The sequence below is a fragment of the Gavia stellata genome, chromosome 13 (genome assembly GCF_030936135.1).
Source record: "Gavia stellata isolate bGavSte3 chromosome 13, bGavSte3.hap2, whole genome shotgun sequence".
Classification (NCBI taxonomy): domain Eukaryota; kingdom Metazoa; phylum Chordata; class Aves; order Gaviiformes; family Gaviidae; genus Gavia; species Gavia stellata.
Window position 1 is genome coordinate 923,105 of NC_082606.1, and position 23,751 is coordinate 946,855.

At 42.6% G+C, this 23,751-nt stretch overlaps 1 protein-coding gene, 2 non-coding genes and 2 pseudogenes across 3 annotated transcripts; 3 read left to right on the forward strand and 2 right to left on the reverse strand.

Annotated features, from left to right (window-relative positions):
- Positions 1-3,419: 3,419 nt before the first annotated feature.
- LOC104255981 (olfactory receptor 5B21) lies at positions 3,420-4,370 on the reverse strand. Its single transcript, XM_009810245.1, has one exon. It carries the CDS (start codon positions 4,368-4,370, stop codon positions 3,420-3,422), a length of 951 nt encoding a protein of 316 aa, XP_009808547.1.
- Positions 4,371-11,524: 7,154 nt separating this feature from the next.
- On the forward strand, positions 11,525-12,511 carry LOC104255980 (olfactory receptor 5AP2-like; annotated as a pseudogene).
- Positions 12,512-18,480: 5,969 nt separating this feature from the next.
- Positions 18,481-19,446, forward strand: LOC104255979 (olfactory receptor 10A7-like; annotated as a pseudogene).
- Positions 19,447-23,372: 3,926 nt separating this feature from the next.
- TRNAI-AAU (transfer RNA isoleucine (anticodon AAU)) lies at positions 23,373-23,446 on the forward strand. Its single transcript has one exon. It is a non-coding gene; the product is annotated as a tRNA-Ile (tRNA).
- A 186-nt stretch (positions 23,447-23,632) lies between these two features.
- Positions 23,633-23,704, reverse strand: TRNAM-CAU (transfer RNA methionine (anticodon CAU)). The gene has a single exon. It is a non-coding gene; the product is annotated as a tRNA-Met (tRNA).
- Positions 23,705-23,751: the final 47 nt, after the last annotated feature.

The following is a 23,751-nucleotide window of genomic DNA, read 5'->3' on the forward strand; positions in this document are numbered from 1 at the left end:
CTCAACACCCATTTTGTTGGATTAGATGAAGTCCTGGAATAAGATTCATCTCCTCCTAGAGAAAACATGATCATCAAATTTCACCCTGAAAGTACTTTTTTCTGACAGTTGGATATTAAGAGGTATTAACTAACTTAGATGTAAACATCTACACAACCAAAGTTTAAAGTTTATTGATATCAGTTCCAGTGCTAATGTTCATCTAGCTAAGAAAAGCCCAAGTGAACCCTGTGCTAGTCTAAACCAAGCATACAGTTTCTGCCTTGACCCATCTTATTGTAATACAAAGGAGAAGAGAAATTTGTTAGAAATAGCTCTCCATTCATTATAAAAGAAGACAGGTACTTTAGCTAATGATATTCAAGCAGTGATTCAGGTGCCCAAGCAGAGGCATCTTGTGCCATTTAGGGTGACCTAGGACATCACTGACATCAGTACAGGGTTGATAGACATGACACAGACCCTACAAGAGATCTGCAGGATCCCTTAATGTCTCTGAACTAGCACCACACACCTGTGTTTGGACAGTTATTTCTGCCTTTCAGTAGAGATGCCTACAGTCTAGATGGTAAGAATTTCATAAGAGGTGGCTAAAACTTAAGAGTTGAAGTGTAAGCTGCTCATGGATATTGGATTCATTGATTGTATTCTTAGACAAAATCTAGACATACAAGCTCTGAGCTAGTTATCTTGTTTCCCTTTAGAGTCAGTGGATATAAAGAGCAGCTCTGATCTATGTGGTGTGTGGACCATCAGAACAGACCACACCATTCTTTCTCACCAATGGTCATAAAGGGAGCCCAGGAAACCAGCAGAGCTGAGAGGCTGAACTTTTAGATGTAAAGCTAGGTCTTGTGAACCCTGGTTTCAGTCGCCTTTCAGCTGACATGGGAAAACAATGCAGTGGATTGAGTATCTTGCACTGCTTTAGATATATAATGGGAACTGTTAGGAAGGAAGGAGAAATAACAGTTATAGTGTAAAATGTGAAATTAAGGAGGCAGTGATGACTGGGAAAGGTGTGATTGTAGTATACAATTGACAGTACAGGATAGCAGCATCTAAGGAGGGCAGAATGGGCACCTTTTCTGTGGAGTGGTTGTTAGAAAACAACAGCATGCTAGGCTTGGAGGAAGGATTATTAGGTGGCACAGTAAGTGGTGGGGAATATTAGTATGGTGGGCTAAGGGGCCAAACTCCCACCCAGCCACTTGCTCATTTCCCCACCCTCAGTGGGATGGGAAGAGGAGAAAATAGGATGAGAAAGCTCGTGGGTCGAGATAAATACAGGGAGATGGCTTATCAATTAACACTGTGGACAAAACAGGCTCAAGTTGGGGAAAAGTAATTTAAATATTGCCAATTAAAATAGATTTGGGTAGCGAGAAACAAAGTTAAGCATTAAAACACCACATTTCCTCCACACTTTCCCAGGCTCAACTTCACTCCTTCACTGCAGGCTCCTCTACTCCCTACCTCAAGCAGTGCTGAGGGGCTGGGGGGCTAGGGTCAGTACATAGCAGCTTCTCTCTGCTGCTCCTTCCCTCTCACTTTTCCTCTTCTCTGGCGTGGGCCTTCCATGGGCTGCAGTTCCTTCAGGAATATCCATCTGCTCTGATATGGGTCCTCCATTGGCTGCAGGGAATATCTGTTCAGCAACCATGGAGCACCTCCTCCTCCATCTCTGACCTTGGTGTTCTCTCTGCTCTTTCTCACTCTTTTTGTTCATGCCTCTTCTCTCTATCTGGCATTTTCTGCCCTTTCTGGAATATGTTTTCACACAGGCACCACCAGCTTGGTTCATGGGCTCAGCTGTGTCCTGCAGTGGATCCATTCTGGAGCACAGGGCAGCCCCTGGCCCCTCCTTACAGAGGTTACCCTGCAACCCCTGCTGCCAAAACCTGGACATGTATACCCAATACTGTTATAAAGAATGGTGATCTAAAGAGAATATAGAAGGAAATTCAGTTTTAATTAATATTTCTCATACTAATTTTACCACACCGAAGGAGATCACACGTCAGCTTTCAAAGTTTATGACTCATACCTAGGATTTTTCCACAGCCTTTGGAAAGAAATAAGCACCTCTAGAGAGTGACTTGCCCATCCTGACTGAGTCACAAATCTCGGAACAAGATAAATCACATATGGAAGAGGTGTTTGTAGCTTTCCGGCTTTCCACTGACTTCTGAGGAACCCCACATTCCCAGCATTGGCACTGCTTTTCTTTATCAGGTGGCTAAACTTAGCAGAAAAGGTGGTCACCCCTGTCACCTATAGTGCTCATGTTCCTCCTGATCCCCAAATAATTGGTGAAGGAACAGTAGCACTACTGATGGGTTTACAATGAGGAGCTCCCTATCTCTGTCCACAAGAGAGCCGGAACACCTGCCACAGATTGCATTACAAGCTTTTAGCTGTCAAAATTAGGTGAGGTTTGACCCATGTTGTACTATCATAGTGAGCAAAGATTCATGTCACTTTACTTTAGACATGTAAGTGATGCCTGAAAGTCTAATTCATACCATCAATCTTCAGATGAGATAAATGTTCTCTTCTTGGTAAAGCCCTTTTCTTTCCATGAGCTTCAAAGGTAGCCCTAGCTACTGTCATGAAAACAGACACCAACCTTTAATTTTCAGATTCCTCTCTATAGAGTCACTATAGCGGTATGGATGGCATTATCATATCTGTCTCAAGGGAAGCATTGCCAGCATCCACACGGCTAAGGGTGGCTCCTAAGGAAGTGGTACCTGAGCTCTAGACTTGAAGTGCAGCCTGGCTCTTACCCATACCGCTGCAAGTTCACTCTGGCATGGGCAGGCAGAGCACAAGCATCCCATGACACAGGAGAAGCACTGGAACATCCATGACAACTTCACAAGGCAGGCAGAAATTACCTGTGCCCTAGGAGAGACCTACATGCTTTCAGTGCAGTAGGCACAGTCCAGGGAAGCATCCCCACAGCAACTAAAGGACACTGTATCTCTACATTCGGGCAGCTGAATCCTGCCACACCACGTGGCACTTGGCCAGGGTCCTCTTCTGTGCCCCATGTAGCCATATCTATGTTGACACATGGGGCCATTCTGTGCCCCGTGTGTCTGTAGCCATAAGACACATTTTCTCTTTTGATTTCTAAGCAACTTAAATAATATGAAAACATGACAAAGCTCTTTAGAGTTTAATTAAGATTATTTTGGGGTGTGCTTACATTTTGGTTTTACAGGGCATTTTTGAAGAAGCTCAAACAAACATTTTTTTTTTTTTCCCCAAACAACCACCCAGCTCCGCTCGTCACCAGGCATATTGCTACATCAGCCACCATACACTTGCTGTGGAAATCACCTCCAAGGGTTTATATTTTTATAGTCTGGCCCCAAAAAAAAAAAGCCCCACAAAGCATAGTTCTTGATATGTTATTTATATAAACCCATAAATGCCTGGACTTCTTTCCCCAGGGCTCCTCTGACTTCTTTGTTTCTTAAGGTGTAGATAAGTGGATTCACCATGGGTGTCACCACAGTGTAGAAGACAGAGAACAACTTGTTAAAAGCCGTGAGGCTGTAAGTTTTTGGTAACATATAGACAAGGATGAGAGTTGAATAGAAAATAGTGACCACAATGAGGTGAGAGGAGCATGTGGAAAATACCTTTTGCCTTCCTGGAGCTGAAGGGATTCTCAGGATGGTGATGATGATTAAAATATAGGATGCAACAGTGAAAAGAAAGGGCAGCATAGTACATGTAGCAGACATCAAAGCTGTTACAACTTCTATCAGAAATGTGTCACTGCAGGAGCATTTTATCACAGGGGTGAAATCACAGAAGAAATGGTCAATCTCACGGTGATCACAGTACACCATTTGTGACATCAACAGTGTGATAACAAAGCTGATCATAAAACCACTTACCCAGGCCCCTGCAGCTAGTGCTATGCAAAGTTTACGATTCATCAGCGTGACGTAATGTAAAGGTTTGCATACTGCTAAGTATCGATCGTAAGACATCACTGCCAGGAGATAGCACTCTACCCCAACTAGAAAAGCAAATATGAAAAACTGTGTCATGCAGCTGCGGTAGGAAATACTTCTGTCGCCTGTCAGGAAGCTGGCCAGCAGCTTGGGCAGGATGGTGGAGCTGTAGCACGTCTCCAAGCAGGACAAGTTACTGAGGAAGAAGTACATTGGGGTGTGGAGATGCTGATTAGCCACCACCACCACGAGGATGAGAATGTTCCCCATCATTGTCACGATGTAGATCACCAGGAAGAGCAGGAAGAGAGGAACCTGAAGGTCAGGTAAATCGCCAAATCCCAGGAGGATGAATTCTGTAATGTAGGTTTGGTTTTGCTTTTCTGTAGCCAACATCAGGCTGAATCTTGGGGAAAGCAAATATTAAAATGTAATATAAAAATTAAAAAACTCTTTTCCATGCATGGCTGTAAAGCCATATAATACATATAATACACTATTCAAAGTAGTTCTTGGATCCAATCTCTATGTCCTGACAACTTATTCAAAATTCCATCTCTTAAAGGATTTCAGCAATATTTCCTATGAAAAAACAAATTGTCTTATCTCAGTTTCAATCACTGTCCATATGCCTCAGGGACAGGACAGTTTTCTTCTTTTCTAAGGACTATGGATGATTACATGTCATTTTTTGGCTCCGTGTCTTGGCTTGTTTCCCTGTCTTGTAGAGGCATACCCTAATTCTTAATTTTTGTACTCTGGATATATATTTACATACTTATGCTCCTTTGCAGATCACCCACCTATGCCAACATGGGGAAAGGTGTTCAAAACTACCTACACCTAAACTATGGTATTAGCTTGTGGTGGCATCAGATCAGTTTCTGCAACCAGAGAATCTTCGCAGAAGTTTTCATATATTCTGCATCTTGGGTGACCCAGCTCATTTACAAGGTAGGGAAATTTTAGGAGTAGGGAGGACTGTCTACGCAGTTTGTTCAGTTTGTTCAATGTCTCGTCACTTAAAAAAGTATTGAAACATTCGATTAAAGCTATGACTGGCATAATAAAATCCTGTTGGTAAATGGTGAGCCTTACAGTCCAGCACATGGGCAATTATTTCCATTGATAGAAAAACACAGAAAGTCAGAAATTAATCTTCTCATCAGTTCTTCATTCACTTTCTTCCCAAGTCTGCACAATCTCCTTTGTCAGGCTGACCTCCATGGTAGCCAGTTACAGACTGGGGTCTCTCAGACACCTGCCCACATCATGTTGTGGGGTGCAGCACAGATTCTGCAGGCTGTCTTCTCATTTCGTCGTCTTTATATGAAAGCCAAGAGCTTGATCTTCCCAAGTGTTTGCTTTGTCTTTAATAAATCTCCATATGTGTTGGAGCCAAGATGAACTCAGAAGTCCCTTGTGACTCATTATATGCTCTTGAGTATGAACACAAAATCTCCTTTGACAGTTTTACTAATGGAAATTTTAAATAATTTATTGATTGGGTAGAACCTTCCCAATAACATTCTTGATTAAAGTTTATATGTTAATACTGCATTGAAATTTACTAACAAATTTTTCTTTCTCCATCCCCCCCACACATTATTTCCAATTATATTCCATTTTCCAAAGGCATCTAGATACCTAATGAACATACTGTGAGCTGGGTACCTGTTTTACCGAGTAAGAGGGGACTGTATCACACCCCCCTTGAATGGTGTCTTTAGAACATGCCTTTGAGACAGGCACTCATGGGTGGCATAAGGGCATGCAGTAACATTTCAGAGAACAACCTCTGCTGGGCCAAACTACAACTGGTGTTTTCCACAGCTGGATTTCTGATCTGAAGCAGATGAGGAGGAGAACTACTGTGTCAACATTGCTTGAGTTCCCTCACAGGAGGACCTGAAGCAAAGCTCCAGAAAGAAGAAGAGAAACACAGAAGAAGGTGTGCTGTGAGGATTATGAGAGGGACCAGCACTCCGGAGTGAAAGACAGAACAGGCCAAGTCAATGGTGCAAACAGACTGACTATTAGCATGGATGCCAAGTCAATGGTACAATGGATGCTCTGGCAGATACCAAACCCTGAAGTGCTTTCTTCTCAATCTACACTGGAGGGAGAGTTCAGCACGGTCTGGGCTAGAGCCCAGATCTCTTGAGTGCTTGTGCCACTTGGCTTCAGTGTCAAACACATGGCAAATATCAGACAGAGTACAAGAATGGGGCAGAAATTCAAAAAGTGGCATATTTTTTCCTATAATTGGGTCTTCAATTTTTTGTCGGACAACAAACTGAAATTATTCCAATAATTAAGGTGTTCATGTGCAGCATGCATTTTTTTTAGCAATGGTTGTGTGTTCTGCACCCAGAGTTGGTGATCTAGGAGTGAGAAAAGACAGTGCCTAATATGAGCATCCAGGGTCATGTCAGATGTGTTAGGGCCAGTGCACTTGTCTGACTGACCTGCTGTTATTGATGTTGCCTTCCTAAATTAAAGGGGGAAAAACCCACCTATTTGTTGCTCCTGCTGAGGGTCAATGGACACTATTTTCCCAGTGCGAATAACTGTTAACTTCCCAAACACTGAACGCACCTTTTTTATCCATGATAAACAACTTTGCAAATAATGAACTGAGTCCTCATGAGTAACTGACATCCAAACTCAAGCATCTAATGTTAGAAGTCTCCTATTCAGGTGTCTCCTGAGCAAGGAGCTTAATTAAACTGCCTAAACATAGACATCTAGGACTATTACAGATGCTCAAAATATCAGAACTCCAGCTATCACTCCAGAAGGATCTCCCACAGGTCCTATACCATACCATTGTTGTGAGGATGTCTGTGTACCCTAGAGTATATGAAACGGTATTTGGCTCCTTTTTTGGCACCTGAATGCCACTGTAGGTTGATCAGCTGAATAGCTCTCCAGGCCATATTGACCAAATCTCCATAGACTAAATGAGAGCTTAGACATCACAATCATGTGTACAGGCCTACAAGGTAGAAACTGCAATGTTAAGTGTTTGATTCTGGGGCTGAGTGCAGGGTTCAGCTATTTGAACATAGATCTTATTCCGTCTGAGGTTTCTGCAGACTGATGGCAGATGTGACACAATACTTGCTATACACCTGCATCCTTCTTGAGCAAAATGCAGGCAAGAAAAGAAACCCAAATGAGTCTGAAATGACACTAGACACATAGGTTTAAGTAAATTAATCCAATTTTCAATACACATAACATAGTTTGAATTTCGTGGAAAAGAAAAAGCTCCACGTGAAGTGAAGTTAACTTGTGTTTATTCAGTGTCAAATATGGCCAGATGAAGTCTTAACTTTCAGGTTCAGGTAAGCAGAATCTCATTTTTTGGTTACGTGTTCTTCAGGTTTATCTTTGCAAAGATTTCCACCCATGTCCAACAGGTAAAGTGAGAAGCTCTTATGCATCTCTCCGAAATTCCTTTTCTGTACAACCTAAAAGCATGCATTTTTATTGCCTGTCTCCAGGGCCTACTTGCTGCTAATGCTCAGTATGGCTGACTGCCTTGTATTTCAAGTAATCTCATAGGCCAAAAGCAAGTTGAAATTTTAATAAATCCATCAGGAAGATGCTATCTGTATTGGCAAGATATCCTTAGCCTAAATGCTGGTGGGACACCTGGTTAAAACAATATCCAAAAGAAATTCAGAGTTGGGTTTATATGGTTACAATACGAATGCTTCTGAAGAATCATAATTTACAACATCTTCATTTTGTCTCTCTTCCTTAATTAACAAGAGCACCAGATATAAGCATTCCATGTACCCAAATGTAGGTACTCACCTGGGATATGCAAAATCTCCTCCTGGTGGCCTACCTTTTTTTTCCCCAGCAGCAGGTAATGCATTTTACATAGAACACAATGTGCACAGAACATCTCTGCAGATAGGGACGGTCCCTGGCTGAGTCCCACTTGCATTACTTTCCACCCCATGGCAGAACTCATTAAGACAGATGGAAGAGAACCTGTGATGAATCATGCCGTAGCCTAGGCACTAGGGTACCATCCGATAGTAAGGCAACTGGGGGTAGTGACTCTTTGAGCTACATGGCAGCTAGGACTCAAGTATTTTACTTACTGAGCAAGTGCTGTAATCATTCTCAGGTTTAAAAAAGGAAGACAGAAATCTCCTTAGATACTTAGAAGCCGGAGTCATCTCACCCAAATTTAGTCTCTTGAACATTTGACTATTTTAACTAGATATCTGGATCTCTAGAATCAACTAGATACTCAGTGTAGCTCTCTTAGTGGAGAGAGACAGACACTTTTGAGAGTTGCCATAGCTTCTTCAGGTGACAATTTTGGTATTGGAAGACTCACACTGCTCAGTAGCTATTCTCTCTTCACTTTCCAGATGGGGTTTGCAAATAACTACCTGAGGCTAGATACAAATTAATAGTGTGTGAATTTATTATATGAAGGTGTTCTGGCACCAAGAACAGAGATTTGTCTTCTCATGTGCCTTGTCCTCCAAGCTAAAGCCTCTAGATGACATTCACACACAGAGACCATGGCAATGGTGTAGCTGAGACTGGTTGAACACAGGCATTTTATTTCTATTGTGGAGCTGACAGAGCCACTACTTGGTGGGAAACTAAGGGTATCCCATGTGAAAGTCAACAAGCAGATTTTGTGGTTTTGAGACAGATTTATTTCATCTCATGTTAGCAATCAAAATGGATGACATTCAGTCTCTGCAGTTCAACTAGGACCAGCTCTGCACCTGTACAGGCCAAAGCCACTGTGATAGAAATTGGTATTTCAGACTGTTTTGACTACACCCCCATCTAGCGGTGTTTGCGTAATACAACTTCCCCTTCTACTCTTTTGGGACTTCGCTTTTTTCATGTGGTGTTTGAATTTCCCCATATTCTTACTTTTTTTTTTCTTTTGAGGCTTACCAAGCTCATGCAAAGTTGTGCTTTGTCAAGAGATATTTATCCATCAAGCTGTTTCTATCTTGCCTTGGAGACTAAGCAGTCTGAACATTGACAAACAAATTACAGTCTACCTGGCCTTCTTAAATGCAAGCTAGGAAGCTGACATTAAAAGCCAGGACCTGGAACAATCTTCTTGCTTATTGGTGATACCACAGCTAGGAACACAGTCACCCTGCAGAAAAAGAAGATCGAGCAGCATCTCCAGAGGATGACTGAAATAGCTGGCACTCAGGGAGCTGCCTGGCATTGAATCCAGGCCCTTGTCAGTTTTAGACTTCAACACATTTGTAGAACACACTGCTGACTTGATAGCAGTGATGATTGTCATAGTAATCTTTCACTCAGTTGTCATCCTATCAATATAATTCCACCCCAGCCCAAAAGTAATCAAAATGTAGTCTAAAAAATGCTAATTCCAGTCAGAGTGTACAGGAAATGAATTGTTAATTATGTGCATATGAAGTTGAGGACAACTACTTCTCCAATGCTTTTGTTTGCTTGATTATCCCCTGGGGTGATTCATTAGTCTCAGCTCTGAAAAAGTTTTTGAGGGGTGAGGTGAAGGGAGGAACACTCTCTACCTGACAGAATTGAAGAGAAAAGTTGGTGTATTCAGCTGGCTAAAAAAAAAAAAAAAAAAAGGAAAATATTAAAATTATTGGGGAGAGGAGGGTCTTTGCCAAACAAAGAGCTCTAATTCTTTTTATTTTTTTCATGAGAAAATCAGGCTCTTAAAGAAAATAAAGATGGATACAAAACCTTGAGAAGTGAAAGATTTTTTAATTGGGTTTCAATACTCCTGTGGTTTCAGGTAAGAAACAGTGTTGGTCTAAAAGTTTTGTTGATTGACACAGAAATGGGACACATTTCCAACATTTTCAGTTGTCAGATGTTGGCAAATGGGCTAAAAATTGGGCTTTTGAATGAATAAAAGTTTCAAGGAAAATTTAAAATTACATCTACGGAAAGAAATGTGTAAGTCTTACAAAGTTACGCTATCATAAGTGGTCCAGATGTAAGTTATTGGACGGGTATATGACCTTCACTGCTGTGTCTGGTGACCTCCCTATAGCGCCTAAAGGTGGTGAGCAACATCAAAAAGGCAATGCAGTCTGCATGGCAGAAGCTGACTTCTGAGATAATATCTAAACTCCTGCTATTGTCAATGTTAAAAAGTAGATAATTTCCTTAGATGTTTTAGCTCATACAAAGTAGATATATAAAACATACTGGATAGATTACAGTCCAAAGCACTTACTTCTCTCTGTAGACTATAAGAGGAGTCTGAGGTGAGTGCCTTAGATGCAGATGTTCCAGGTTAGGTGGCATTAATCCCACTGAAGATGGTTCAAATAGGTGCTGCTAAATTGGAGTGCTCGATCTGGAACACAGTGGGCTGGAAAAAAAATCACCAGAGTTGTATTTGTAATGGAGGATATGTTTAGGGAACCCTGGGGCTGAAGACTGTCCCTCCCAGCCTGTGAAGGGTGATAGATGGAATTTGTGTTGCCAGGTGGATGGGCTTGAAAAATTCACCCCATTAATACATTGCTAATACCTCTCCCAGTTCCATAAACATCTGGGTAAAAACAGAGCTGACAAGAGTCTATACAGAAGAAAAACGAAGTAGATTTTCTGTTCCATTCCTTTGCTGGTATAGCCTTAACCACAGTATTGTGTCTAGTTTTGGCCACTGAATTATTTTTCTTTTTAGTATTTTTGTACTAGACAAATCCAGAAAAGATCAGCCAAAGCCTCAAAAGTTTTGGAAAATGGGATTTGTAAGGAAATCTAGAGAATAAGATTATTCAGTACATATGAGAGGAAAAATAAAAAGAGCACTATGACAAGCAGTAGGATTTATTTAAACTGTATTTTTCTGATTGAGTGTCTGGCAACTAAACTCTTTCTGAGTTCTCAGTGACAAGAAATAGGTACTTTCACAAGATGATTCATCCTGTCTGTTTTAGGGTGAATTAAACTCTTTAAGTCTGGAATCCTTCATTCTACCCATTGACAAGACTGAAGGGTGAGACAACTGGAAGGTGCTTTTGTGTGTGTTTGGGGTTTTTTTGGCAGGGCAAACATAAGCTGAGGATGGTATAGATGTTCTTCATATTTATTTTCATTGGTGGAAGTTGGATTCTTTTTCAGCCTCCTTCAAATAAGAAAAATGTCTACATTAGAAGTCATGCTATATACTTATATATAGTGAATATATACTATGCATCAGTAGGTATTAGCAAGAGAAATATGGCTGCTTTAATATTGGAGCAATCAGACCAAATACTTCTTTTTTTCACAACAGAGAGGAATATGGCAAAACTTGTGATGACATCTGACGAAAGAAGTTGATTTTTAATTTGCTGTCACAGTCTGGAAACATGTTAGAAAGTACCCTTGTGCGGGAGAAGCAGCACAAGCATTACTTCAGTTTTAAGTGCTCTTCTCAGTACTTGGAGTAACATGTGACTCAGTATGTGAGAAATCTTTACAGAAATCAGGTGACAAGTCTGATGATGCAAAGACTGTTTCCCTCTTTGCTTCTCTATTCTAGAACAAAAGTTATGACAAAGCAAGAGTGGAAAAACAAAACGGTTGTTATGGAGTTCATCCTCCTGGGATTTGGGAATGGCCCTGAACTGGATTATCTTCTGTTCCTAATGTTTCTGTCAATCTACATTGTGACCATAACTGGAAACATCATCATCATTGTGCTGATGGTGGCTAATGGGCACTTCCACACCCCAATGTACTTCTTCCTGGGCAATTTGGCCTCCTTGGAAATCTGCTACAGCTCAAACATCTTGCCGAGGATGTTGCTTAGCTATCTGGCTGGAGACAGAAGTATTTCAGTCAACGGATGTTTTGCACAATACTATTTCTTTGGTTGCTTGGCTGCTGCAGAGTGCTATCTCCTCGCAGTGATGTCCTATGATAGGTACCTAGCGGTGTGCAAACCCCTGCACTATCCATCTCGTATAAACAGCAAGCTCTGTCTCCTGCTGCGTGCTGCATCTTGGATAAATGGCTTTCTGTCTAATTCTATTCTAACATTCCTGATCTCAAATTCAGATTTCTGTGGGCCTAATGAAATTGAACATTTTTTTCTGTGACCCATTCCCAATGATAAAACTCTCCTGTAATGACATTCATGTGACAGGACTTGTCACTTCTGCTGTGGCGGGTGTGTGCTCACTGCCTCCATTTCTGTTGACCTTCTCATCCTACCTCTGCATCATTCTCAAGCTCATGAGAATTCCTTCTACCACTGGAAGGAAAAAGGTCTTTTCCACTTGCTCCTCACATCTTTTTGTGGTGATACATTTTTACTGGTCAATATTAATGGTCTATGTACTTCCTCATTCCAATACCCAAATACCTCTGAACAAAGTCTTCTCTGTTTTTTATACCATTCTCACGTCCCTTGGTCAATCCTCTCATCTACAGTCTGAGAAACAAAGAAGTAAAGGAAGCTCTGCGAAAACAGACAAGTAAATTTCTGGCTTTCAGAGGGTTGCTTTCTGTTTAAAAAAGGGGTTAACAATCCTTAATGAGTTACAGGCTCAGACACAACTACATGGCATGTGAATATAGTTAATTTGAATAAAGCTTGGGAATACTCAGCTCTGCATCTTAAAAATAAATAACCAGAGAAACAAAATAGGGAAATAATCTTGCTATCAGTTGGGGGTGGTATGGAGAAAGAACATGAATATATAGTGAATACTGTAAAGTAAGCAAAATAAATCCATGAATGTCGTTGTATATGTATTACTGCACATGATATCTTCTTGCCTGCCTGCTTGCTTTCTTTTTCCTCACTACAGCCGAAATTCAGTTCAGCATAAGTTGAAACTCAACTTATAGCAGATAGACCATTTCTTTATTAATATTATGTTCTGGATTACTCTCAGTTTTTACACCTATGGTGTAGAAGTCTACATCCAAGACTGTTACCTGGACTCCCTTGATTGCAAATGAAGAGGGTGAGAAACATTTGCTTGAATGTCGTTAATCTGATCTATTTTGGATATCTGGTTTTGGCTAATATAAACCAGGCTCTAGAAGGGCTCAGTTCACTATACTAAAGAACTGCTGGTTCATACAGAAGAACACACAATGTAGACATCCATTCTGAAATTCATTAAATACTATCCATATTTGGACTGATAATTAAAACCTTAAAGTGAAAGCAAAACTCTCCCAACAACATTGCAATAATTTCCGAAGAGCAATGCCCACTCTGTTAACATTTGGTGGAGAGGAGGGGAGATGAATGGAATGGACCATCTTTAGCACGAAATCAGTTCGTTTTGCATGTGTAGTTTTGTTCTCCTTGATAACAATTAGGAAATAGGAAGAGCTGTTTAGAAATCTTCTGTACGTTATGGAATTGTAGCTACTATGTGTGTTCTTATATTTAACATGTTTAAAAAAACAAAAGAAATAGTGGCTAGCAAAGCTTCACACTTCACTAAAGTGTCTAGCAGTGCAATAAGCAGTGGAGAAGAGACAGCATAGGAACAGGGGTGGCCATCACAATAAGGAAATACAGCTTTTGAGAGCAGTTAGCAGAGCAAGAAATGGCTAATGGGAAACATCCCTGGGGTCTGGAGGAGGAAATGACTGGAGAGAGGATTAGCAAAAATAGGAAGGCAGAGGTACCACTTGCCACACAAAGCACAAAGCTGTATGAGACAGGGAAAGCTTTCTCATGCCTTGGCTAAGTTCAGGCAATTAATTAGAGCTCCAGACTTCAGAATACACATCTATCTGTCCCATAACATATCTACAATAGGCCAAATTAACCAGGCCCAGAAATGTCTATGTTATTTACTATAATGGATAGCCATTACCACTTAGACATCTGCAATATAAACTCTGCACATGTGTTAGTCACCTACTTTCCCAACATACTCACTAAATGGAAAAAGGCATTTCTACATTCTGACTTATCTGCACATACTGCACTTCTGAAGCTATGATGAATTACGCCTTAGAAGTGTCTGTTCCTCTCCTTTGATTATAGGGCAAGTGACTCTATGACAAGCTCAGATGTACAAATTTAGGACTCAAACCACTTGACAAACATAGGCCTTCAGCGCTGTTTGAGACACCCAGGAGCATTTTAGCTGGTCTCCAGTAATGTTGCAGAAGGACAGGTATGCTGTGGATCTCTATCATATTTGCCAGTCTTAAGCAGATGTCTTGGATACTCTAGAGCATTTTAAAAGTCACTAGATATGTCAACAAGAATTAAACCACTGGATTACAGACGTCTAAATTTAGGTATGGTGAATTTCTCTTTGATTTGCTACCAGGTTTCCTTACCTTGCACAAAATACTTTGTTCAATGTGGGTTTAAGACACTTTGCAAAAATTAGTTTTGGAAATCTCATGCTGAATTTCTAATTTTCTGAAGAGCTGTAGTTCAAGTAGGATTCATTTCACCTGAATTTATCCATTCAACTATAGACTTTTTAGCTAAATGACATGCTGCTACTACCTGCCTGATAATAAAAAGAGATAGCTGTCTTCAGAAAGTGATATACCCATCCTCAGATAGATGGTCTGTTTTGGTTTAGGGTTCTTTTCTCTCCATCAAGACAGATTGGATTAATAATTCAAACAAGGCACCTAGCAAAGAGTGTTTTCCTCCTCCCATTACCTTAAAATGGAGAATCACACTTTGCTCTTTAAACTTTATTTTAAATTTAAATTTTAACTTAATTGTCATTAACTTTATTTCTTCTACTCATGTAAGATTAAAAAAAAAAAAAAGGTTAACTTTCCTTAATTTCAGTTGTTCACAGTCTGTTACAATACCAAGGGAGATATTTTGTCTTCTGAGTATACTTGGTAATGAATCCAGAGAGAGGTGCCTATCTCAGAAAGCAATTTAAGATAGCATGTCATTCAGAACAGCTGAACCTCACTCTCTCTTTGGGATCCTACAGAAAACTATTCACAGTCCTGAAGCGTTGCCCAAAAGGCAGAAAAAGGTATCCCAGTATCTGAAATCATGAACAAAGGCATCATATCAGAAACTCCGGATTGCTTGTCATGAAAACTGAGGTATACCAGTATTTTCTATACTATTTGGCAATGAAAATTTAAAAGAAAAATGCTTATTAGTATAGATGGCTCAGGAAAAAAAAATTATTTAACGTTTTTAAAGGGTAGAAATGCATCTGAGAACTCCAAATGTCTGCAATGTACACAGTGATGTCTGAGCTATATGTTAAGACTTTCATGGACATGTAAGAGAATTTGGTACTTCTAGTAATTAGCTTATTTTAGATTACAGAATCACAGAATCACAGAATCAGTACGGTTGGAAAAGACCTGTAAGATCATCGAGTCCAACCTGGGGGGGGGGGGGGGGGGGGGGGGGGGAACCAAAAAAAACAAACACCCACCAAAAAAAAAAAAAAAAAAAAAAAAAACACAACCACAAAACCCACGCCACACAACAACAATAACAAGCCACAACCCACCCAACACCACACAGCACCATGTCCATCAAGCTACATCCCACAATGCCACATCCACACGCTCCTTGAATACCTCCAGGGAGGGTGACTCTACCACCTCCCTGGGCAGCCTATTCCAGTGTTTCACCACTCTCTCAGTGAAGAACTTTTTCCTAATGTCTAGCCTGAACCTCCCCTGTCGCAACTTGAGGCCATTTCCTCTAGTCCTGTCACTAGTCACTTGGGAGAAGAGACCAACACCCACCTCTCTGCAACCCCCTTTCAGGTAGTTGTAGAGAGCGATGAGGTCTCCCCTCAGCCTCCTCTTCTCCAGGCTAAACAACCCCAGCTCTCTCAGCCGCTCCTCATAAGACTTGTGTTCCAGACCCCTCACCAGCTTCGTCGCCCTTCTCTGGACACGCTCCAGCACCTCAATGTCCTTCTTGTAGTGAGGGGCCCAAAACTGAACACAGTATTCGAGGTGCGGCCTCACCAGAGCCGAGTACAGAGGCATGATCACCTCCCTGCTCCTGCTGGCCACACCATTTCTGATGCAAGCCAGGATGCCGTTGGCCTTCTTGGCCACCTGGGAAGGATGGCCACCTTCTGAAGGATGAACAAAAATAACATGTGAGAGTTTTTTCTATTCATAGATTGTAAGGGAAACATAAATGGGTATCTCAGCTGCTGATGTTTCCATATGGCTGTTTGCAGAAGCAAACAAAAGCTTTTCTGGGTCATTGAGGAAAATATTTCACTGGTAAAATTATGGAATTTTTTTTTTTTTTTAAAAACTCCTCCCGGCTCTGAAATGGGTCTTTTTTATAAAGAAACAAAGTAGTTGCGCAGTTTGGGAAAGGGAGGTGCTACCCACAACAGAGCACAATCAAGTTACAGAGTACTTCAGTAAACTGAACCCACCCAAACCCATGGATGCAGCGGAACATAATGAGGGAAGTGGCTGATGCCATTGCAAGACTGGTATTTGTCATCTTTGACAAATTGGGATAGGTTCCCAGTGACAGAGAAAAAGCAAATGTGCCTGTCTTCAAGAAGGCCAAGAAGAAAGATTTGAGGCATGTCAGCCTCACCTCAGCCTCAAGGAAGAATATGGAGCAAATCCTCCTAGAAGCCATGTCCAGGCACATGAAGGGCGGGAAAGGATGCATAATATCACAGATTTACCAAAAACACATCATGCCTGACCAATGTGGCACCTTTCCATGATGAGATGACTGGCTCAGAGTGGGTGAGGGCAGAGTGGTGGATGTCATTTAACGACTTCGGCAATTCTTGACATAGTAGCCTTGTAGCCAAACTGGGTAGATCTAAACCAGATGGGAAAACATTAGGATGGTCTGGACCATCAAGGCTTTAATGGGTAGTGGTCAACAATCTGAGTCTAGCTGGTAGCTGGCTATAAGAAGCATTCTTCATCGGCTGATACGGGGACTAATGCCACTTCACATATGCATCAGTGACTGGGAAGATGTGATTGGAGAACATCCTCAGGAGTTTCCAGATGACAGAAATTTAGGGACAGGTGAAGAGGGCCATACACAGGAATGTCATGAAGTTCAAGACAAATGCCAAGTCCTGGCCATGGCACAAAATATGCATAGGTATAGATTGGGACTGACCATCTGAGGAGCAGCTTTGCAGAAAAGGATGTGAGGTTCCTGGTAGATGGCAAGCTGGACATGAGCCAGCAGTGTGTCCCTGCATTGGAGAGGAGCAGCCATCTAGCCAGCTTTGTTAGCAAGAGCTAGCCAGCTAGTCAAATGAACACACCCATTCCCCTCTGCTTGGCACTTGTGAGGCCACCTATGGAGGAAGGTGTCCCCTTTTGGGATCCCTCTATACAATAAAGAGATTGGTAAATAGAAGAGAGTCCAGAAAAGGACCACTGAGATGATCAGAGAGAACACAGGTCAAGATGGTAACATACTGAAAGGGGTTGTGTTTTATAACAATGCAACTTGTAACTTCACTTTACTATGAAGGAACATCAGAAGGTCAACAAGTGTGGATGATCAAAGTGCAGGTTGAAGGGTGCCTTAATTGCAGACTATCAGGGATGACCTTTCCCAGCTAATACTGCTTTCTGCAATGGATGTAGCTGCTCCTTTCTGTGCTAATGAATGGCACCCCCACGTAGTGACACCAATAAAGATAACTGGATTAAGCAAGAAATACAATCAAGGTTTCTGACTTACCTTTGTAGCTGACATAAAGACATGTAAAGTGAGAAGACAATTCAAATGTTTACCTTGGATATGTTTATCTACATCACAAATATTTAAATACAGACAGGTAGATTGCAGATGGTCTACAAGAGGAAGTTTCTTACGATACTGAATTCATAAGCAATTGTCCAGTGGCACTGAATAAAGAGCAACAGCAGTTTAAAAAAAAAATCACAAAAGTAGCAGGTCATTATTTTATATTTTAGCAGTGATAAGACCAAATAGTAAAATATATGTTCTGTCCATCCTTCAAGCTTCAAACATGTGGCTGTACCATCAACAATTTTATTCTCCTTTATTTATTTGAAAGCTGTATATACATATATATGTGCCAGTGTGTGAAAGCAGGGGAAAACTTTTTTTTTTCTAAAAATAGAGCAGAGAATGTAATTAGATTTCAGTTCTGTAGGAAATTAATTCATATTTTGCACACCGAAAATAAAATAGGTGAGTTGTTGATGAAAACGTGTTTCAGAAAATACCTGTTGCACTGAAATATGAAGCAGACGTGGCAACATTTCAGCTTAATTAAAAAGGAAAAGAGACAAACTGTAAGGAAAATCCTAGCTCTTCTGCACTGAAGCTCATCGTTTTTTTCTTATTACCTTGTTTTTATCATGTGTTGCTTTTTTTTAGTGTGCCTCTCAAAATGTTATTTGCCCAGCTCTATTTGATTGTCCCACTAACTAAATAATGGAACCAGTTTCAGAGCCGCTCGCTATTTTTCCTTCATCCCTATAAAAACTTTTCTTCTCATGTCTTCCTTGTTGGCTTGTACGGGCTGTGTTGTTTCTCTTTCACATGGAAGCTTTTGAATCACCGGGGCTCAGAAACCAGACCTACTTCACCTTGCAGGGGTTCTCCCACCTCGCTGCTCTTCATATCTTCCTCTTTGAGGGAATTCTTCTGATGTTCCTAATCACAATGGCAGGGAACTTTCTCATCATCACAGCTGCAACCACTGACCCTGCCTTGCACACCCCCATGTACTATTTTCTCAAAAACCTGGCTTTGATTGAAATTTGCTTTACACTAAACATAGTGCACAAGCTGCTTGTGGATTTGTAGTTGGAGAGAAAGGTCATCTCCTTTTCTGCCTGTGCCCAACAACTTTACTTTGTCATGTTCTTCATCACTTCTGAGTGTTTCCTCTTGGGTGCCATGGCATATGACCGATATGTGGCTATATTCCATCCCTTGCGATATGCCATAATAATGAACAGGAGAGTGTGTCTTCATATGGTCCTAGCATGCTGGATTGCTGGTATTCCACTTTCTGTAGGACTCACTGGTTGGCTATTTAGCTACCCCTTTTGTGGCTCAAAGGAGATTTAACATTTCTTTTGCGACATCGCTCCTGTTCAAGATCTGGTCTGTTCAGACACATACTTATTTGAGCTTCCTGTGTTCATTGCTACTGTTACAATTGTTTTGATCCCATTTATCTTGATAGCAGTTTCTTACATCCAGATAATCCATACCATCCTCCAAATGCCATCTGCCGAAGGAAGATGCAAAGCTTTTTTCACCTGCATTGCTCACCTGGTGGTGGTGATACTGTTCTACTGCACAACTGGCTTGATACATTTAAAGCCAAAGTCCGGTCTCTTGGCAAAGAGCAGGAAACTGGTGGCTCTTTCTTACACAGTAGTAACTCCTATGCTGAACCCAATCATCTACAGCTTACGAAACAAAGAAGTAAAGCATGCTCTGAGGAAGACATTTGGGAGGAGACTGTTCTTCAGCAAGGTGCTTCTGCCTAGATAATCTCACTGATCTTCTGAAAATTGTTCACACTTGAAAAGTTAAAAAAAAAAATCAAAGAATTAATGCATTCCTCAAAGTCTGTAAAGGATTTGGACATTTTAGCTTTTGTTGGAAAATACTGAGAAATGTACATAATCTGTGTAATTAATAAATGAATTTATTTAATGTAACTGTCCAAAATATTACAGAGACTACAGAAATAAGAGATAAAATCTGCATATTAACTACAAAATGTTTAAGCCTTTTTCCCTTCTTCTACACAACAGTTAGCTTTCAAGCATGTCTAGAATAAATCACTGTTATAAGAACACATGACTCCAGCATACATAAACTTAACTTGTAGCAAAATTCCAGCAAAACAAGAAAAAAAAGGAGTTGTGCATATATTCAGGAAAAATACACCAACAGATTGCTGGCATATTGATATAGTTCATCCCATGGTAATCAGTTCCTCCCACCAGAAAGCAAAGAGTAAGGATTGAGATTCAGTTCAAGATTATGACATCTGACTGTACGTATCTATACACAAGTCAGCACCTACATGCCCATCAAAGTCAATGACAATCTAGTCAACACAATCAGCAGCATTTAAGGACTGAACAACTGAGAGGAGCTTGGTGTGGCTGCTTGAACACAGATACCTACCACTGCTGGAAATGTCTGACATCATCTTATAGTTGTTCCAGTGCAAAAAGGTTTGAGTTTCCCATAAGCCTCTGTTATGTGTGCCAACCCCAATGTAAGAGATAACCCTGGGGACTGCAGGCAGCGAAGGATGTTCCAAATCACACTTATATTGCAGCTTAGTCAAGGGATGTGCACTGTGGTGTACCCGAAAGTCCTCCAGCTGCCATACCAGAAGAATGTCAGGAAACAGAATCCAGCGTCCATGGCCCTGTATCCATTATTTTTCTGGAGATACATCTGGATGGAATGATACGTGTCTGGCTGCGTGTGGCTGATTCTGTGGGTCACAGAACCACAGAATGGTTGAGGCTGGAAGGGACCTCAGGAGGTCATCTTGTGCAACCCCCTTGCTCAGGCAGGGCCATGTAGAGCCTGTTGCCCAGGACCATGTCCAGATGGCTTTCAAATATCTCCAAGGTGATCCCACAGGCTGTCAGAAGTGAGTATTGCTATTTGCAACTCTTTGCAAACAAGTACCAGGAAGAATTACTCAAGAACAGCTCAAAACCATATCAGAGAGGTACAACTCCAGACCCATTCGTGCAGTATGGAAACATGGGTATGAAAGAAAACAGTATTTTAGGATGCAGCAGTGGAGTGATAAAACATGAGGCACCTCCAGGAAGACTTGCCTTAAAAAGGACTCTTTGAGAAGGAGGATTTCCCTGGGCTGTCAGGCTCTGTCATGGGAAAAAGCCACCCACTACCAGTGAGAAGGCACTGCAGGGGGGTGAAGGACTGCTGGTCGGTGGACACTTGGGCTGGGAATGTGAGTACATACCCATTTTCTGCGTCCTTGTCTCCATGTTGCCTGGGCTTTTTCTAATGAGTCTGGCATCAAAAATGTGAAGGAAAGGAGGGGAGGGAGTGCTAGGAAAAGCCCAAGACTAGGCAAAAAAAGAAAGCTTAGGAGAACACAAATCATCTTTTGAGGTGTCTTCAAAGGTAAGCAGGTGTCAGGATGTGCTAAGTGGCCAGAAAGTTGAGCAGGGACATTTGGGGAGAAGTGAGTTTTAGGTATGGAACAGGTAGCGGCTTTTGGAGAAGGAATCGGTTGGAGAAGAGAGAATTTACATGAAAAGGGTCGAAATTTGGGAAATTTCCCGCATTTTAAACAGGAAATACAGGTTCTTTCACTTCACTAAGTGCTCTTCCACATTGTGTGTCCATCTTCTGTCAGTCTTGAAAAGAAAAAATGCAAATATCTGCTATATGATATGCCCCCTAAGTTGGGGGCTGTCACTGCAGCAAGTGGGAGAAGTGTGGAGGAATGGGAAATGTGGGGAGTTTCCCATGGGAAAGAGGCAGGGAAAGCACAGCAGCTCCAAGGGAAAGGTATGGGCAAGGGCTGCAGGAGCAGGCAGGTTCTCCCAGATGCCACAGGTGACCAGAGCATGTGGACACAGCTCTGGTGCCAGAACAACCCTCAGATGAGTGAGGGGACCCCAGGAGATCTCTAGTCCCACCTCATCCTCAAAGCAGGGTCAGCTGTTGGGGTCAGACCACATTATTCTGGGCTTTGCACAGCTGGGTCTTGAAAACTTCCAAGGACAGAGTCTGCACAACTTCCCTGCATGACCTGCTCCACTGCTTGACTGTCTTCAAGGTCAAAAAGTTTGCCCTTATACGCCATCTGCACCGTCTGCAGCAGCCCGGTTCTTGGACTCAGACATGGTTCAAATGTGAGAGGTCCCTTTCTCTGCGGATGACGCCAGTACACACCTCAGTACCCCCACGGGGCCGGGTACAGACTCCCCACACAGGCAGCAAGCACCCCATGAGCCGGGCTAGCTAGTTCCTCTATCAAGCCCTTGTTGGGTGCTTGGCCTTGGGCAATCAAGGTAGAGCATTTGTCAGATGGTGTGTTGCTGTTGCATGTCGCAGTGCCCTAGCAGGTGCTGCACACCAAGGTGGCTTAAGCAGGCAGGACCAGGGGACAGAGCTGTGGCTTGTGACAGGCCTGACTTCGGTGCCAGGACAAAGTCTGGCTGTTACCCCACTGACTGGATGCTAGCAGTCAAGTCCATCAATAAAACCCAACAAAATGCCTGAAGCAGAGATGTGCCACAAGGCAGGAACAGCTTGATAGGATCAGCAGCTCTTGAGGACTGTCATCCCAGGACACAAGAAGAGGAAAGGGCTTAGCCAAAAGATCTATGTACCACTGATGTGGCATAACTTCAACTCCCAGGAGGTCCACTCCACTTCCTTGCACCCATTGGAAATGGGCTGTGGGAGTGAAGAGGGAGGGAGACAGGCACTCATTGCCAGAATCCCACCACAAGGCCAAATAGGCTTTGTGCCGGGCCAGCACGTGGGTGACAGCCTTGGCTTCTCCTCCAAAATGAGGATCGAAATCGCAGCGCTGACAGGGTGTCCTCCTTTTGCACCTGAGTCTTGTTCCATATAGCTGGTATGAATACACTGATGCAGTCTGAGGTGGATATGAGGTGTGTGATGTGCTGAGTAGTCCAGATCCCAGACTTTATGTTCTCTTCTGTTTTTTTCCAGAAATATTCAAATCTCCCAACCACCAGCAGTTTTGCAAACCAAGCCCCCAAATTTGTGAGAAAATTCTGCAAGAATACACCCACCTTCATTCTTTTGTGTTTGCCACAGGATAGGTGCCTGTTTCCCCAAAATCTTATGGATAGGCAGTTGTATCAAACAGGTGAATGGCAGCTCCTACCAGGCTGGCTGAAAAATAGGAGATCCCAGATGGGCTTTTTCTCTGTTCAGCTTTCAGCAACACGGTGGGGGACTTCATCTCCAGTCCCCGGGAGAAGGTCAAAGCTCTTCAAGCAGATGGGACACCCATGGACCACAGCTCGTTCACTCATAATCACCCAGTTTGGAGGGACAGCAGGGCTGTTAACACAGGACGTGTGTGCTGCTGGGATGGGGGTACCGGGACTGCTCGCCCAGCCCCGCGGGACCCCCCGTTGCAGCATCTTCCAGAGCTGGGGTGCGGGCAGGGCCCCCGGTGGGAGCATCCCCCAGGACTGGGACAGGGAGGATGGATGAGGATGTGCACATGGAATGACACCACCACAACAGCAGAGAGGCGCAGCGGAGCCGTGCTGGTCCCGTAAGCCGGAGGTCGGCGGATCAACCTCATCATCCGCTAATTGCTTCCATCTGCTAATTGCTTCATTTATTGCCCGCCCCGCAGCTTCCCCCCGCGCAAAGCGCGCAGCGGGCTTGAGCATGGCGTGGGAGGGTGCGCTGTAACGCAACGCGGCCGGTTAGCTCAGTCGGTTAGAGCGTGGTGCTAATAACGCCAAGGTCGCGGGTTCGATCCCCGTACGGGCCACAAATGCTTTTGTTTTGGGGGTTTTTTTTTTTTTCCTCCTCACCTTCGGCCCTCCGTCTTGTCTCGCCCAGCGCCGGGCAGTGATCGTGCAGAGACCCGCCGGGGCCGCGCAACCCGGGGCGTGCGGAGGGGAAAAAAAAAAAAAACAAACCCGGACGGGGTTGGGGGAAAAAACACATTGCCGGTTAGCAGAGGATGGTTTCGATCCATCGACCTCTGGGTTATGGGCCCAGCACGCTTCCGCTGCGCCACTCTGCTCCGTGTTACTGGTAGCCGCGTTGCCTCTTTAGAGGCGCTCGCATGTG

Excerpts from the sequence above, each read along its gene's own strand:
- LOC104255981 (XM_009810245.1), bottom strand. The coding sequence starts at position 4,370 with ATGTTGGCTACAGAAAAGCAAAACCAAACCTACATTACAGAATTCATC.